General features: G+C 54.8%; 1 protein-coding gene across 5 annotated transcripts in view; it reads left to right on the top strand.

The window, feature by feature from the left end:
• The window catches only part of CCDC12 (coiled-coil domain containing 12), a 38884-nt gene extending 28064 nt beyond the window's left edge, over nucleotides 1-10820 (top strand). For 4 of the 5 annotated variants that reach the window (XM_026089699.1, XM_026089698.1, XM_026089697.1 and 1 more), the window contains exons 3-7: nucleotides 6081-6160; nucleotides 8669-8730; nucleotides 8846-8880; nucleotides 9313-9389; nucleotides 9837-10820. In XM_026089699.1, coding sequence (XP_025945484.1) covers nucleotides 6081-6160; nucleotides 8669-8730; nucleotides 8846-8880; nucleotides 9313-9389; nucleotides 9837-9916 — 334 coding nt within the window. In that variant the 3' untranslated portion in view covers nucleotides 9917-10820. Of the gene's footprint in view, nucleotides 1-1581; nucleotides 2814-6080; nucleotides 6161-8668; nucleotides 8731-8845; nucleotides 8881-9312; nucleotides 9390-9836 lie in introns of those variants that run through there. The other variant, XM_026089701.1, reaches the window with a different exon arrangement.
• Nucleotides 10821-18248: the final 7428 nt, after the last annotated feature.

The raw sequence follows: 18248 nt of genomic DNA on the forward strand, positions 1-18248 counted from the left end.
CGCTTTGAAGCCAGTGCACCTGTAGGGAAGCTTCCAGGAAGGCTGCAGCTGTAGGTGGTACACCCCAATGTCAAAGAGCAGATGTCAAAATCATCTGCAGGGGATGAGCTAGTTAGGGAACCGACGTGCAAAAAGGGGGTTGTGAAATTAAAGTTTTGTTAGGATCCATGGGTGTTGTATGGCAAGTCTTGCAGTGCCCCCAGAGGGTGACGATGCTGTAGGGTTCCCTCAGCACCTGTGAGCAGTCACCTAGCACCCTCTACGTGCTAGGTGGTTTTCCAGGAAAGTGCAGCAGGTCGGTGGGGGGTGACCAAGGGGAGCAAAGAGGGTAGAAGGGTTCAAGCCTGAAATCTCTGTCCAGATCTCCAGTACTCGATGCGTGGGAAGCAGGGGCTCTTAATGTGATTCCTGCTTGGGGATCTGCAGACTGTAGAAAAGAGAAGTAAGGTTCTCAGTCAGTTAAGTTCGCTATATGGGGAATTTTCCCTTGGGGGGGAAAAAAAACGTTAGGGGGCTTAGAGAAAAAGCTTGAAGATGACTTCTGCTGTGCGGGTTGCAATTGGAAACAGGAAAAGGAAGAGGCACTTTGAGGAGAAGCATTTAATGCCACTGAGGAACATCTAAGTGCTGCCCTCGGGCACCTTTGTGGTGTGGCCCTGCAGATACCCAGCTTCTCTGCCTCATTCAGGTCCTTCAGTAACTCGGGCAAAGCCCAGTGTCTTAAGAGATGACGGCACAGGACTTGGAGCCCAGGTGCACCCAACGAACCCGCATGCGGTACGAGGTCACGTTTTCCGGGGCCCTCGCTCTGCAGGCTGCAGCTCTCGCCACATCTGCCCCACATCCTGCCACATCCCTGCCTGTGCCGTGCCAGGGAGCGAGGGGCCGGCTCCGAATAAGGGAGCTGAGACAGCCTCCTGCTCTTTCCCCTCTCCCTGCAGATCAGGTGCAAAACCTGGATTGGTGCTGAAGTCGCCTGCTTTGTGGTCCTGGGTTGTCTGGCCCCCTTGTCTGTGCTCCTTCAAACCTTCCTGCCTTCATGAGGCACGTCGTGGAGCAGGGAAGGGGCCACCACACCACTGCTCCTTGAAGGACTTGGGACCTCCCTAGTGCCTGCTGTAACAGTAACTTTACATGTTTGAGTGTGGCTTCCCGGGACCACCCAGGAGTAAATGAATTTTGGAGAGGCAGAGAGATGAAATGAAGTTCTTGTGCTGGTTCCTCTTTTAAAAGGCAGTGTGGAAACTGTTGTCAAGGACATTTGGTTTCAAGCAAGTTGGAGTGGCTGTCACAAAAATTGAAGACTCTTAAAACAGGGGCTCTGGAGCAGCTTGAGAAGGTTGAAGGGCAGTAAATTCTCAAACCAGATGGTATTTCTCCAGGGCTTTGGAAGGAAATTGCCTGAAACAGCTGAGATAGGGATGAGAACACCCAGGACTTCCCTAAACTGCTTCCAAAGAATGGAAAGTCTCTAATAGGGCTCTTCAGAAATGGTCTGCTGGGATCTGGGTGTTAGAAACCACTTAGTTTTAATGATGCTTCCTTTGCTGCAACCCGTCTTTTCTTCTTTTTTTCTTCTAGTTTTCATCAGGTGCCTAGAGTGGGCGCCAAGGACCATGAAGAGACATTTCAGCAGAGAGGTCTGAGAGCCTCAGGGCTTGCAGGCTCGTGGGGCGACTGAGCGGTGGAGAGCCCGGGAGGGCACCACCTGGCCTCTGATCCCGGGCAGAATAAGCAGGGGCTGTAGACACGGCAGGAATCCTGCCATCTCCAGCTAGTGTCTGTCCTCCAGAGGCCTGTTTGCCTGCCTCCTGGCTCGCTCTCGTATCGAGGAGCTAAACAAGAGTTCCTGTATAGACAACTTGGGCTCGAAAACTGTACTGATGTGTTGTAGCGGGTTTTCCTTGGCCCTTAGCCTTGTCCTCAGGGACATGAAAGTAGGAAACGGCTCTTGAAACAGTCTAGTTGGTGCAAGTCCAAGCGACTGTTTTGTGGTAGTAACTGCTGGAGCATGGATGGTCTGACATCTGAAGAAATCGCTGCTGTGGGGTTTCTTGGCAAACTTATCCATGCTACTGACACAAATGACGGGACGTCAGCGTGCAGATGCTTCACCAGAAGACTTAGGAAGTCCATTCGTTAATTGGAAAACAGTGTTTCTCCGTAAAGCCCTTGAGGCTGGAGGAGTAAAGCAAAAACAACCTCGAATGTGGGTTTTGAGTGCTTGGAGTAGCCTTTGTTTTGTGTCGAGATAGCTTTTCCCATTCCGCACATGTCCTGCACGTTGGGGCATTTCCAACCGTCCCGCTTTTGGTTTCGGACCATCATTTGCAAAGAGATGCCCGTAAACTGCCGCTAACCGTGCCTGAGCTAGGTCCCCGCCTCGAAACGAAAGCGCCAGTCCTCATTCAAAACTAGGTCTCGTCTGGCTGAGCGTGGGCAGAGCTCTGCCCCCGACGCTTGGGCGTCAGCAGGGTTTTCTTCCTTCGCCCGCTTTCCGTCGCCGCGCCGTGCCCTGCCTTCCCCTCCCCGGGGAGCTGCGCTCCGTAAACCGGCTCCTCCATGCTACGGAGCCTGTTGCCAACAACTGTGTTTTCTCTGTCGTCGTGGGAACTTTGATAATTCATCACTCGGAAAAAGGGCTCCGGGCTGTCTTTCTGGAATGCGGCACTAGAGGAACCGCTGACACCTGAACTTTATTTAACCCACTCCCAGGGAGGATGAGCAATTTCTTGCTTCGCATATATGTATGCACACACAGACACGCATATATGTATGCTTTTCTCATGCATATGTACGTATATATATAAAATACATGTATATATATAAAAGAAACAATAAGAAACAGGTGTGTATATATATAAATATATATATTTTTAACTTGGCTTCCTTCGAGTTACTTGGGGGAGCACCTCTGTGCACCTCGGCTGTCCGTCTTTACAGACCGAGTCACGTACCGAAAAAGAGGGGGATGAAGGCAGCGGCTCCCGCTCCTGGTGAGCGCGGCACCCCTGGGGTTTGCCCGTGCCGTAATCCCCGAGCCCTCCTCGGAGGCAGCTGTGGGGAGCGCTGGGCGTTGCAGGAGGCAGGTGCGAGAGCTGCTGTTGCATCGAACAGCTTAATTAAAGGGGTCAATTTTTGTTTTCTTTGCTTTTTTTTCCCCCCCCCTTCTTGGTGCAGTTGGGTTTAATAAGGATCTGAAAGCGCCGGTGGGAACCGGCACGAGGGGAGCTTCTGCTCTTCTCCCGCCACAGACCTGCTGCTTCCCCTTCTGCCGGACCCGCGTCGCCGTTATCCCGCCTGCGGTGGGACCTGCCAAGCCGCGCGTTAAGCTGCTTAATCTCGCGGATAAATCTCCAGCAAGGGCGAGCAGAACCGAGCGGCAGCGCTTTTGTTTGCGGACGGAGGTGGGGCTGGAATCCAGCTTCTCCGGGTGGGAAGGGTGTCGGGGGGATGGGTTTAAGCGCTCATCTCTTTTTTTTTTCCTTGCGTGTTCCCCGAGGGGCACCGTGCTGGCGTGGGGGGGGATCTGGAGCTGGAGACCCCTGCTCTAGCCTCGGGGGCTGCCAGCGTGCCGCGACGGCACCGTGGAGCCGGGAAAACATGCGTCACCCTTGGCACGGCTTTATACAGCGGCTGCAAGTTGCTCCCTGGGGTCCGTCTCCTGCCTTCTCCTGGAGCAGCTCGAGGAGGGATAACGAGCGTCAAGTCTCCCGGCGTTTGGAGATGGGGTCGGAGCTGCGGGAACGTTGCAAAGGAGTTCTCCAATCGCTGCTGGTTGGGCCGAGCAACCGCGGCCAGAGCCCCCCTCGCCCACGCAAAACGGCGATTTTAAAATATCGCTCGTCGAGGTGCGACGGTAACATCTCGCTGAGCCCCGAAGAAACAGCTTGCTTCGCTCGGGGCTCTTCTGTTTCGGGCTCTCTGACCTTAGGGAGTCTGCGTTTGGTTCCCGCTCAGCCGCGAGTAAATCCTTCCCAGCAAGGAGAGACCAGAAAGTCTGGGAAAGATTGAAAGTTTGCATTTTGCAGAGACCGGGGCTGCCGCTTTGTCAAATAAATCCTCTGCCGCCAGCGTGAGCCGGCCTGCGGCCAGATGTCTAACATCAYGGGCCGACGTCCTGTTACCTCCTGGATGAATTAGTTGCTTCTCCTCCCCCCACCCCGGGCGAGCAAGAAAATTCGGCAAAGCAGAGGTGGTTCRTCGGATCACGAAATAATGCTGATTTGTGTGCGCACGCACGCCTGGAGATGGCATCTCGTTCCGCGAAAAATCATCGCTCCGTCATCCAAGATCGGATGGGCTGTGCCGGCTGGGAGTTACTGCCCAGAACTGCCTTTCTGCCTGGGGCTCGGGGGGGGGTGTGTGATCGGTGCCGGTTAATTTAATTTAAAAACTTCCTCCTCCAAGGGCGTCCGTGCTTTAAAGGACACGTTAGCCTGCGCACCGCGGCTTGTCTTCTTCGCGCAGCGTCCGCTTCCCGCGCCGGCTGCAGGCAGGGCCCGTTYGGCCGGGAGGAGGGATGTCGCTGTTTCACGCTGATCTCTCCCGGCGAGCGTTTCTTTGGAGCGTCTTTTCTCCCGGCGGCGGGAAAGTTGGGCCTGTCCCACGGCGTTGCGTCGGCGYAAGGGCTCGGGAGACCCGCGCTTGATTAGAGATGATACGAGAAGTCTCTGCGAGTCTCTTAATGTGCCTGGGCGCGGGTCGGACCCTGCGGAAGTAGATTCAGCTTGTTGACCCAGCAGCCTCGGTGGCTTCTGGCCACGGCGAGCGAGGGCAGCGTGGCGGAGGGTGCCGGAGAGGGGTCGGGATCGTCTGGCGGGAGCGCGAAGGGTAGGACCTGCCCGCTCTGTGCTTGGAAATAAATCATATTAAATGCTGTGCACCTCAGGCACTGAATACACATGATATTAAAAAAATAAAAACCCCAAAACCACCATCGCCAAACGCCCTTTCTGCTTCTCCATCTGTAGAATCCACTGGGGAAACGGCCCAGGTCTTAACTATGGCGGGGGAAAAATTGCAATGTTCAACCACTGATACTCCCCTCGGGCAAAGACGCCCTCGCCCCGCTTGGCTGACGAGCGGTGCAGGATCSTAGCCGGGGCCTCGGTTCCAGTTCGAGCTGATTAAACCCTTCGAAAGCATTAAACGGGTTTAATCTCCTTAACTGGCCCCATGGGCTAGYGTACGGTTGCATAGGTGCAAGGGCCCGCGAAGCACGTGCGTGAGTGGTCGGAGCTGGGATGGGGTCCCCACGGCTTGACTTTAAGGCTCCGATTTTGGAAATGCCTCCGCTGGAAGCTTCGACGGGATGACTTCAGCGAGGAATCAGCCRGGAGGTGCATGCGGCTGGAGTTATCTGACATATGTTTGTTGAATCAAGGCTTAAATTATTAGCGAGAGATGTAGCAAGAACAGCCTGTAAATGGGTGAGACCTGGCGTCTGAATACCGGGGAGGAGTCGATTCCCGTCTCTCGAGCTCTCCCGGAAGGAGGTGCCAGGATGGATGAATTTCTGGGTGTCCTTGACCTCCCGCTCACCACCGGCTCCACCACCCGCTTGCTGAAAAACCTGATTTTTCTCCCCTGTGAGCTGCTTTACGCTGCTTGCTGAGCCGCACCCCTGTTTGTAGCGCTTCCAGAAACAGCTCTGGTCGCTGCTTAACCGTCTTTTACCCTGAGCTGATCTAGTGCTCTTTGCCCCATCCTTCCCGCGTAGACTTTTGGAGTCTTTTTGGCCCTAACCCACTGTGTTTGTGGTGCTTCCGTTAGCACCGGACTATTGCTCCTCTCCCTCCCGATCGGCCGCCTCCGCATTAAAAAGCGTGAYCTAGCGGGCTTATTGCAAAGAAGGGCCTGAACGGACGCCCGTTGTGCGGGAACGTAGCGATCCCAGCTGGGAAATTCGGTCCTAGTGGTCTCTTCCCGATGGAGGATCTCCTCTGGCCTTTCCGTCCTGGGCGATACCTTGGGTCTGGCCCTAGGCTTGGCCTGCCGAGCTGCAACCTTCTCTCGTGACCGGCTCCTGGCACCCTGCGCGCCTCTCACCGCTTTGTGCTCTTTTCCTTCCTTCCCAGGGAGCTCAAGCTGCGAAACTACGAGCCCGAGGACGAGGAGCTGAAGAAGAGGAAGGTGCCCCAAGCCAAGCCGGCCTCAGGTGGGTGCGGGCTGCGTCGTGGGGGACGAAACGAGGGAGCGCGAAAGCTGCTGGGGTGATGGAGCTGGGACGCGAAAGGCTCCTGCCGGAGCAGAGGCAGCAAGAGCGGGGCCAGCCGTGGCGTGAGCTTCCCCCTACGTCTGACCTCGGCCGGGGATGTGGGTTTTAAAGTTATCAGAGCGCTTCTGAGATGCTGCCTGCTGCAGTTTGACCTCGGCGGTGCTGCTGAGCCTCCCCCTCTCCCTTGGTCTGCTGCCGCGTGCGCAGCCTGGCTTCTGCTGCTTTCGTGCTGCGGGGGGAAGGGAGCCGTTTGTAACACGGCGCGGCGGCCGAATTTATTTATTTTTTTTCTCAGTTCGGTTTCCACTCGGGGAGCTTGCAGGCCCTGCTTGCTTCATCGTCTGCGTTCACCTGCGGGCATTGCACGCCCTGGGTTGCACAAGCGGGGTGTGTGCGTAGTCCAGCCCGTGTGGGTTGATATTCAGAGGAGCAGAGCTCTCGCTAGAGGCTCCTCAAGGAGATTCGGGCTGTTTTGTTTGAACTGCCTTTAAACAAATATGAGCTGTGAGTCCAGGGCATTCGGTCTGCTGTTCCCTAGCRCTCTGGAGATATTCAAAAGCCGCCTGGATGCAATCCTGTGCAATGTGCTCTAGGTGACCCTACTTGAGCAGGGGGGTTGGACTAGATGATCTCCAGAGGTCCCTTCCAACCTCAGTGATTCTGTGATTCTGTGATTCTGTAAACCTCTGCACACCTTTGAGAGGGAGGCAAAGGGTAGACGTTGCCTTGATCTTGAAATATGAAATCCTCCTGGGATAGATCTCTTTAAAACGCCCTAAATAAAAAGGTCAGCCTTTGGAAGCRTGGCAAAGATCCTGTAGGAGGGAATGCTGACAGCGTACTTTCTTTATCCCTTGGTAAAAGTTTAAAACTTCCTCCTATTCTTCCCYCACATGTGGTTTGGAATCGGGAACAGCCCTTTTGACTGTTTTCGGTAAAATCCGTACCCTCTGCCAGCCCCTCTCGGGAGCTGCGTTGCCCGTTAGATGCAATTCCCGTGTCTGGAGTAACCACGCTGTCCTTGGGCACTTCGTGCGGGGGAGAGGGGTTGTCCTGCGGCGGGGAACCGGGACTGAAGGTGGATTTGCATTCAACGGGCCTTGTACTGGGTCTCCCTTTGCTGGGGCAGGATTCGTCTGGACCCCGTTAGAAGTTGCACCTTGCCGTGTTTAGCTCACCACTACGCAGAGGTTTGCTCCGGCCGGGTTCTGGGCCTAACCACGTCGCGGTTTTGGCCGAGGCACGAGACTCGGCTTTGCCCGCTGCCGGCCTCTCGTCCCCTGTCATCTCCCCATCTCACAGCCTTTGCGTGGGCACAGTTTGCTCTGTCCAAAGCCTCCAGGACTATGGTGGAGGAGTGAAAACCCAGGAGGGCTGCTAAGCTGGTAGCTATGGGTTGGTGTCTTCTTGCTGGGAGACTGCGGTCCTGAACCTCCACCTGAAGGTGTTGCAGGGCAGGAGGAACCGCAAAAGCAGGTTGAGTCAGATGGGGGCCAGTGTTGGCGACTTCCCTGGTAGATGTGCTCCAGCCCCAGTGCCCACACCCGCTCCTTGCACGGACGCCTGGACTGAAGGACGAAGGGCTCCCTTTTCAGCGCCTGCTTTTGCCATTATCCTCAGGCCTTTGCGTAAGGTCTGAGCTAGAGTTTGATTACTGCAAGGTGTCTCAGCCTCGTAAATGAGTTGAGTCATGGGGAGTCAAATTCCAGTTAAAAAATTGTCGGACTGACAGCGCGGCCAGAAAAATCCTGTCCCCTGCAGTGGGAGTTCCCATTCTAGCAAATGTACTCCATGTCCATCCCTTTGCCCTCACACTGCGTTTCCAGAGCCGTGAGCTGTGCCTTTGATGGATTTCTGTTTTTATTCTTGCTAATAATGTTACAGGGAGGAAGGGTTTTAGCCTCTGCCGTTGCGATTTCTGCGGACAAGGCAAACCATTCGCAACAGGGAGTTTAAAAATAACATGCTGGTGTGGAGTGAGAAGCTGCCTCCTTATACGTGTAGTAATAGATGCTTTGGGGAGCACAGCTCCTTCAGGAAAATGCCAGGCTGCTGCCTGTGAAGAAATGAAAAGTCTGCCTTTACGATGTGCTCAGCACCGCTCGTCACCGTGGACCCTAAAATAAGGGGATTTGAACCCAGCGCGCTTCTTGCTGGCGTTGCTCTTTGTGGCTCTGAATGGTTGTTGCTTTTGCATCATTTTCAGCTGATTTTAGGAGTCTCCAGAAGGCAGGCTTTGGGTGGTGGAGGGATGGGTGCGTGTGCTCACGTGCACACTCACAGCGTGCACGTACTGCCCGGTGCGTACGTTCTGCGCTCTCAGGGCAATGCCTGTTATAAAAGCTTTCCTGAAACGATCCCAGAGCTCTGGTGGGTTTTTCCTTGCCTTGTCCCACGGCGTCCTGCTGCCTCACCCTGCTCTGACGCCGATCCTGTTCCCCCATCTAGTGGAAGACAAGGTGAAGGACCAGCTGGAGGCTGCCAAGCCRGAGCCCATCATCGATGAGGTGGTACGTATGTTCAGAGCCGTTCGGCACCTGGCACACATCTCCGCGTCCAGACTTGACCCCTGTCTGTGTCCACGTTGCCTGCGGCTCTCACTGGGTGTCTCCTCTTCCTCCCTAGGACCTGGCGAACCTGGCCCCCAGGAAGCCAGACTGGTGAGTGYCTACAGAGCCCTGCTCCTGGGGAAGAAGTGTTAGCGGTGTTACCGTCACCTTGAAGTTGGGTGGGTTGGGCTGGGAGGGTAAGAAATGGAAAACGCAGTCCTGCTGTTGAGGGAGATGCAAGGCATGGGGCTCTTCTACCCTTGCCCCGTCCTACTTGCGCTGAGTGACACCACCGTTCCCTTTGAGGTGCTTGTCACCGTGGTGGCCTCGGCGACAAGGGACGCTCTATTCATTGGGTTGATTTACCCATGAGCTACCCTGATGGCAGAGCAGCTGGGCTGTGTCGGACACGCTCTGCCCCGTGGTCTTCGTAGGAGAGAGAAGGGGTTTGTCTGCCCTTCTGCGAAACCTGTAACGTGGCCCCCATGTTCATGCCTGTGCGTGGGGGAGGATTTGTTGTGACCTTATCGTTCTCCTCCCCAGGGATTTAAAGCGAGATGTAGCCAAGAAACTGGAAAAGCTGGAGAAGAGGACGCAGAGAGCCATTGCTGAATTGATACGTGCGTGACGGTGCTGCGGGGATGGCGTATAGGGTTGCCAGTTGTTCCCGAGGGATTACACACGCAGGAGTGTGTCAGGAGCTCGGTGCCTTGCTGGTGGGCAAGGGAGGGAATTGACGGAGCTTGATTCTCCTCCTCTTCCAGAGCTTGGTTCCCTTCCCAAAAGGGCAAGGAAGCATCTCTGGCTTTGTATCTGCGGGGAGAGAGCTCCTCTGTGTGGGATGTGGCAGGACCCTGGTGCGGGTGATGCAGCCACCCTCCAGCCGAGGCAACTGGGGGACTTCACGTCTGTCCCTGTAAGAACAGGAGCCTTTGCAGCAGGGGCACCGCCGGTGGGTGGCATGGTTTAGAGGCACGGGCGCTGCAGTTCAGGTCCTCCACCTCACCGTACGGGTTCCCCGGTACGGATAACCTGTTGCTAAGCAGCTGCTCTCTTCTCCCTTGCAGGAGAGAGGTTGAAAGGCCAGGAAGAGGAGCTGGCGTCAGCAGTCGGGTCGGCAAAGCAGGACGGGAGCGACTCCGACTGAGGAGCTCCATCCGGCAGCCTCAGGCACGGGCTCTGCCGAGGGCTCTGTAGATCAGCCTTTGCCAGCAATGCCAATCCCCTGCTCGCAGGTAGAGAGGCACCTCTTGTCGGGACACGCTGCTGATGAACGCTTTGCCAGAAGCCCAGGGAGCCCTAATGTGCCTGAAGGAGAGGGACAGATACAAAGAGCTCTGAGATCGTGGCTGGCTTTCGAGGAGCATTTCACAAATACCTTCTTGGGACCAATCGCAGTGCCAGCAGAGGTTGATTGGAGCAGGACAGACACTTACGTTGGCTTGAACCTAGACCGGCAGGACTCAGAGCAAGGAAAGCGTAAGCAAAAGGGCTGGTGCCAGAGAAGATGCCGATGTCCCAGGCCGGCCTCTGAAACCAGCCCTATGCTGATGTTATCCAAGGTTACTAGATCCAGGCTAACTCTCCTTTCATTTGCTGGATAAGCCAGACATGACCACACAGCCTAGAGCAGCCCTTAGGGAGGCACTGCCCTTTCCCAGGGGACTGACAGCCCTGTTTCCATGCAGAGAGATCCCTTTCTTGGGGTGATGCTCTCTGCGGAACAGCTGGCCTAACTGGCACAAGCGACGTCTCTTGCCTTTGGCTGTGAGTACTCGAGAGCCTCTCGTTCACGGTCAGACCCAGCATGTACAGAGCAACTGTGCTGGAAATGACCGTACAGCTCAGGACCTGTTGTCATTCTGCATCGGGAAGAGGGCTCCCGTGGTCCAGCTGAGAGATTAACGTGCCGTTTGTTCTGTTCCCTCAAGTTTCCAGATCCTTCAGGCTGTGCAGCGTGTACCACCGCTCTGTGTGTTTTATAATTGACAAAGCTTGGTTGTAAGAATTATTTTCATAATAAAATGGTCCCGCAGTGGTAGAAACCATCATTTGTTCTGTCTGCAGAGATCTTTGTAGAGGTGGGGGAACTTCAGGCCGCTGTGTTCGCTGGTCCCTCACCCCTGGTGGGATGCTGCAGAACTACTGTTGGCCCTTGGCAGTGGGGAGCTTTGAGATCTTGCGGGTTGGGTAACTTGGCCAGACCCTTGCTGGCTTGACTGCAGTGCTGCTCTAACAGGGGCCATGTGGGCGCCTGACTCCTCCTGGTTTTGGATCCAAAGCGTTTTTGTCCTGAGGGAAAACATCTGGTGCATACAGACTTGACAGCAGTATTTAGAGAAGAGCTCACCTGTGATAAAAATAACTGTTCTTGTTAACGCGCACACATCCTGCTGCTTTTAAAAGCCTCTTGAAAAGAGCTGCTGGGGGAAGAGGTCCTTAACCCAGCTCTCGCACTGAATGGTGCCTGACGGTGTTCCTGACCTTTGCCTGCTTGAGCCTTGCTAGCCGCTTCTGCCATCTCAGATTGTCACCAGCTGAACCAGGTCCTCTCACGGGACGAGATCAGTCCGAGCTAGCTAGCGATGGTCAAGATTGGCCGTGCTAAATACGGACTGATCGATGCTTGTCCCTCCACCTGAATCTGCTGTTGCATGCTTGCATGGGGGGAGGAAACCTCCGGAGGAGATTCCCATCTGCCAGAGCCCATTCCTGCTTCCAGGTGAGGAGGTTTGAGCAAAGATCTGGTTAACCCCTCTCTTGCTCCTCCATCCTTTTGGAAGGGGGGACTGCGAGCTGAACCCAGGAGTCCTGGGACGGGGTCGATATAGAGCAGGAAGGTCCCAGCCTGGCTCTGCCGATGGGGGGAGACAGTCCTGCAGAGCTTTGCCGGTGTTTGGCACTCGGGGGCATCCCTGCTCCATGTCCCCCTCCCAGCGACTGTCCCCAGTGCCTCTGTAGAAGTGGCCACAGTGGCTGCTGCAGAAGGTATTTGCCAGGGAAGGGGTTTTGGGATCCCCCTGCGCTTGCATCCTGTGGGTGCACTGGGCACCCTGGGGCTCCTGACCTGTCTGCATGGGGCCGGGGTGCCCACGGCACGAGAACCCTGTACCCTGTTGGGCCAGTGCCAGGAGCTACCACGAGGCGTCCGGAAGGGCACCTGTGGCTGCGCAACAGAGCATCTAGACATGTTTTTCCCATGAATTTTGGTTTGTGCGCCCAGCAATCCCCTGTGGTGGGTGGCCGTGGGCTCCTTGACCCCCTCCAGGCTCCATTTCCAGTGGGAAAACACCTCGGATACCACCTGGAATGAAAGCACAGCCAAACAGTGGGATGTTTTGGGGTTGTTTTTATTGCTCATCACAACCCTCCTGCACCGTGGGCTCTGCTGGGGGTGCTTCATCCTCTTCCTCATGTGAAACAGAAGATGTTGGGAGGAAAGGGTTTGCAGGGGGGAAAATAATTATCTGAACTCCCTGCATTCTCAGAAATTTAAAGGTTGGGGCCAAAAGGGGCTGTCGGCGCCCAGTAACACTGTGCCCAGACTCAGATGCGACTGCTGCTGATGGGGGCCACCACACTACCGAAACAGCCCTAACGGCACCCGCTCAGCCCCAGATCTAATGTTTGGGATCCCTCCAGGGCGGATCCGCTGCTATGGGCACATCCTCGGCACCGGACAGAGCAGGCGGTGGTGCTTGGAAGAGCCTGACCTGCTTAAAAATGATCAGGGCAGCAAGAGGACCCACAGTCTCGTGACGATGGCTTCTCTGTCACCAAAGGGGAGCTGTCTACTGAGCCTGTGAACTTTCCCCACTGATGAACGAGACAAGTGTTTAGGGATTACTCCAGCATGTGGGTATGTTTATGGGTTATTACTACTATTAATTGCGCTGTCACATACATTAATGTGCATTTCCTTCGTTGGCAGATGGGTTTTTCTTGCGGTTTCTCCTGCAGAAGCCTTGAATTCTTCTTCACTTCAGCTCCCTGGAATAGCAAATTTTTGCAGGCTTCGCCAGGGCTGTCTGTCTGCAGCACATATATTTGGAGGGAAAAAAAAAGGTCGGGGTTATTTGCTAGGACTGAAGCTCTCCTTTTCCTTGCAGGGGTGAAGCAGCGGGGATCGGACCTGCGTAGGGATGCCGGGATGGAGCACGACCGCACGTCCTCCGTGGAGCTATGGCCTCTTCTCGGTAAAATGCCCTGTAGATGTCACCAAATCTCCGTGCACGAACCCGCGCTTGCGTCCTGTTTATCCCTGGCAGCTGGACCACTGCGGATGCTGCCCCGGTCCGGTGAGCCTTCGTCCCCTCAGTGCGCGTTCACGCCTGCCCTTTCCTCCCCGGCTGTGGCTAGAGCCGACTCGGGATCTTTCCGTCAGCCCAGAACCTCGGTTTTGCAAAACATGTTGAAGCACTTGGAAATACAGATATAAACCACCTCTGATGAGAGCTCAGTTACCTGGAGATAAACCCTGCACACGCTCAGGGCACGATCCTCTGCTTTGCGGTGGTGTAAAGCAGGAGAGAGTTTGGCCTTGTGGACTTTAAAGGGAGATAAATTCCCTTTAAGCCACATTATTCCCCAGCGAGTTTGCAAACAACAGCTTTTTCCAGAGCAAATCCGTGCTGCCTTTGTGCTTCATCTGATGCCAGAAATACCCTTTTCACCACCCTGCTCCTGTCCCTGGTGCAGAGCAGTCCCTAAGTCCTGCCCTAAGCGAGACTGCGGAAAGAAGCGGGTTTGACATGTTTTTTGAGTTTATTTGAAGTAATATTTTTTTCCCTCCCCAACAAAATGAAAACAACTAAAAATTGCCTTTCTGGTCAAAGGAAACATTCTCGAAAGAATAGTTTTCTTTCTTTCGGCTGTCTGTGAAAATGTCATTTGGAAACGAAAAATCGAAACGTTTGCTTTCATGAAATGCCAGAACGAAACACTCTGACTTTTCACTTTTCCACGCGCATTCTGCTTTTATTTCAGGCTGAAATGATGCTGCGATCGGGCCCCGATTCCTGGGCCGAGCTGGTGGTGCCGGTGGCATGGACATCGATGCTGATGGAGAGCAGTTCCAGCCCTCGTGGGGAGCCAGGACCCGCTTCTTGGCCCTGCCTGGGGCCTCTCGTCCCTGTGCGTGGCTTTGGGGACCATCCCTGCAGTGGGACAAATCCAGGAGAGCCAGGAACGGAAACGGCGGAGCTGCTCACGGGGCTGCTCCTTCGCCCGCTGCAGGTATGTGGTGGCTCGGAGATGGTGACCCAAACCGGGGTCTCTCTTCTGGCTGGAAAATACCTACCAGGAGTCTCGGCTTGCTGGGGAGACAGAGCCACCTCGTTCTTTCTAATATGTGCATTATTTTCCGTAGACCTCGAAGCACCATTTCTCCAAGCCCTAAGGAGCCCCGGCTCCTTTGGTGCCTGGGGGAATCATGCCTGTAAATAGTGACCCGTCTCCAAAAAAATGAGCGTGGCCAACCCCCTCCCCAGGAACCCGTAAGGGCTGTGACCGCCTCTTCCCCGAGAGCCGGTGGTAATTACACCCACGAGCTGCTTTTCTGCCTATTAAATGGCAGATTGGAGAGCACTGTGCGATGTAGGAGGTGTGAGATGGTGCTGGCCCTCTGTTTTGGTGCTTCGAGGAGTTGGGTGCTGGGGGGTCCTCGTGTGGGGCTGGGGTCCTGGCACGGGACCTTGGTTGTGGTGTGGAACAGGCTTCCCCGCGTGGGAGTGAGATCCTCGTGGAACCATGGTCGTGGTGTGGGACCAGGGTCTTGGTATAGGACTGGGGTCCTGAGATGGGACCATGGTCCCTGCATGGGATTGGGATCCTGAGGTGAGACCAGGGTCCCAGCACCGGGCTGGGATCCTGGCATGGGACCATGTTTGTGGTATGGGACAGGGGTCCAGTCCCAGCATGGGACTGGGGTTCCTGCATAGGACTGGGGTCCTGGTGTGGGACCAGGGGCCCCGCATGGGACCAGGGTCCTGGTGTAGGATTGGGGTCCTGGTGTCTAGCAGAGGTCCTAGCATGGGCCTGGGTCCCTGGTGGGGGACCAGAGTCCTGGCATGGGACAGGGGTCTCAGTGTGGGACTGGGGTCCTAGAATGGGACCATGGTCATGGTGTGGGACAGGAGTCCTGGCACAGGACAGGGGTTCCGGCATAGGACTGGGGTCCTGGTGTGGGACTTGGGTCCCAGCATGGGACTGGGATCCTGAGGTGGGACCAGGGTCCCATCATGGGACCACGGTCCTGGTATCTGACAGGCATCCAAGCATCGGATCAAGGACCCTGGTGTGGGACCAGAGTGCAGGCACGGGGCTGGGTCCCGGCACAGGATCCCCCCCTTCTCTGGGGGATTCCCTTCCCGAACCTGGGGGAGAGAAGAGCTTGTGAAGAAGGGCTGGAAGAACAGGGGCATTTGGCACATAACACCAAATTGCATTTATCATCTGGACCTTTTAAAATCCCATGCAGCGCTTCTCATGGCCTGGAGGGAGTTTTAACTTAACCCTGTTTTTCTTTGCCACATCATTGCACGTTGCCCAGGGACCCACCTGCAGCCCCTCGGGGGTGGCGGGGGCTGCACCAGTGTCCTTTGGTGCATCCCCTGGAGTCAGCAAGAAACCCAGGGAGGAAGGCTGGAAGGGCTGGAGCAATCGCCGGCATGCTCCGCCAATAAATGAATAAATAATCCACCGAGATAATCCCTCCAGCTCTGAGAAAATCAAAGGCTTAATATTTATCCCGTGCCTCTTAGGGGGCTTCTGGGGATTGCTGAGCTGACGATTTAGGGCAAGCCCAGGGCGGCCTCCTCGGTGTGCAGGGAAAGGGGTGCAAACGCGAGGCCAGGAACCGGCTGCCCACGGAAATCCATACCTTGTCGGCTTGAAATGCTTTCGAAAAGGCTGCTTTTCTTTTTAAGCTGTTCCTCTGCCCCTTGCCATCTTGGCAGCGGTGCTTGGAGGAGGTGGCATAAGGATGCCCCGTCCCACGCTCACGAGACCACGAGTGCGTTTTGCTCCCGCGGCTCTGGGCTCCATCGCTCTAGAAGTGCTGATACGTGAAACCTCGCTGAATACCGCCCTGCCTGGCTTTCCTCCATGGCAGATGGCTTTTTCCAGGGAGAGAAGGAAAAATGCACTGACCAGTGGGGTCTGCCACATCCTTGGAGAGTCTCAGGGATGGCAGCGATGAGCAGGACAAGACCATATGTGGGGGCTCTGCTCAAAGCGCTTATTCTAATGTGCATCATCAAGTGGAAGGAGCAAGGCTATGAGCTTATTTTTTCTCTGAGACTTCGCCAGGCTGAGGGAACAAAGCTGGGGGCTGTGGGATGCTTCCTTGAAACAAAACTGTACCCAAAGTGTCTTTTTGGGGGGGAGGTGGGGGGTTGGATGGCATCCAAAAGATCTGACTGTGGGTTGAGGGGATTCCTCTCATAGACAAAAGCGTCTTCATGGGGCTTGAGGGAACTTCAGCTCAAGCCACAGGGCTGGCTGGTGGAGGAAAGTCTCAAGATGTCCTCTAAATGGCTTTCCAAGATGCACTTATCTTCCCTTCCACTGTTTATAGGGCCGGGCCCACTCCCCTAACTGCTTGGGATTCAGGTCACAAGTCCCAGGTTCAAGCCAGGAGTGGGGTGCGAGGCAGGACACAAATGCATCTCTGGTCAGGCTAAGCCCCAGCGTGGACCAGGCTGCTCCAGGGATTTCCCCCCAGCTTCCCTCAGCACCTGTCTGGTCTCTATGGCATCCACAAAGAGGATCATCACGGTCGCTTTTGCACCGGGGCACCAGTGGGGTTGATGCTTGGGAGGATGCTGCTTCAGTTGGGAGGCTGAGGCCTCCTCCAGCAGTTGCAGATTGAACATCTCCCGCTGTGCTTCCCCCGGAGCCGGTCGGAAAGTATCACTCAGAAGCTCATGACAGTGACCGGCGCATCTCTTGAAGTCAATGGGAGTTAATCAGACACACAAGCATCAGTCTCAGAATCCAGCTGTGAGTTGCCTGGAGGAAAACTGAATTTCTGAGCTGGAGATGCTGAAAGAGAAAAAACCCCCAACTGTTTCTAGCATTCCCAGATCTGGAACTGAACACGTCTGTTAACGCAAGGAAATTTAGCAGCCCAGGCTCTTTCTGCTGGCAGGCAATCCCAATCATGACTTAATATTTCATAGGCCATATATATATATATATCTAAATATATATATGTATGTATTCATGAAAAGAAGATGAACAAGCCTCGAATACAGATGAAGTTGGGGAGATGGCTTCTGAGACCCGTGCACTCAGCTTGGGAGCACGGCGGGCCGTTCGGAGGCTGTTCCTCCCAGCGCGATGCTGATCTGAGCCCCACCAGCCCGAGATGGTTGCGTGCTGCACTCGCGCAAGGCCAAAGCAAGGGTCCCTTCATGGGCGTCCAACTTGACGCTGGCTTAATTCTCCCCAGTGTTGGCCTGTCTTCACAGGGAACTGGCTTTTGTTTCCCAGCATGGATTTCTGGCCAGCCAAGTTTACTACACTGGAACATTCCTTGGTGTTTATTTTCTAGTTGTTGGTTGGTTGTTGGTTTTATAAATATATTCGTGTGTGTGTTCGGGTGTATATATGTATACGTATACTTTCTCTTCTTATTTGCAGAGGTTTCGTTAGCTGTAGTGGCAGGCACAGGTCTCAGAGCAAGACTTGGCTTGTCGCTATGGAGAGCTTTGCTCTGTCTCTGTTGTGCTTGAGTCTTGGTGAGGTGCTGGATGATGTCCTCTGCAAATCCAGCCCCTCTCTCCAGTTCCCTTCCTTGTACCTGCTATATTCCTGGGTTACTTCTTCCCCTATTTCTCTTCTCCTGGCCCCTTTCCATGGTCTTCCTGATTTACCTTCAAGGACTTGATACTCCTTTCTGGGAACGATCCCTGGCACTTTTGGCAGCTCCCACAGGAGCGTTTGGAGGCAAAGGGTGTCCCAGGCTTTGTGGGTAGCTCAGCAAAGACGTTGCTGATGTAGCTTTCTCATTAACTCCTTTCTATGAACATGATCCCACCACGCCGGCCCGACTTCTGAGAAGCTTGGATGTAAATTTTGGCTGGAGGTCAAGCGAAAAAGAACTGGAGCTGGGACAGAAGGGGAGAGCAAACTGGGAGTGATTAGTATTTTAAAACTGCTCCACTGCCTGGCTCTTGGGTTTACCAAGATACCTCGGGAGCTATTTGAACTACTGTCAGTTGATGCGATGTCCCGTGTCAGCATGAGGTCACAGCGTCATTCCACATGGGTTCATGTCCTGGGGGCTTCTGGCTCCATCTCTGCTCCAGTGTCTGGGAGATCACCTTTTAACATGGATAGTGAATGTCTTTGCAGGCTAAAAGGAGTTGACCGAGATCGTCACATCCTGCATCAGGAAGTTCCACAGGCGATGGGGAAAGAAGAAATTAAACCGGAGCCTTTCTACCTTCACAGCTGGCCAGATACGATCATCAGGA

Source organism: Apteryx rowi, unplaced genomic scaffold (genome assembly GCF_003343035.1).
Source record: "Apteryx rowi isolate R43461 unplaced genomic scaffold, aptRow1 scaffold_83, whole genome shotgun sequence".
Classification (NCBI taxonomy): Eukaryota; Metazoa; Chordata; class Aves; order Apterygiformes; family Apterygidae; genus Apteryx; species Apteryx rowi.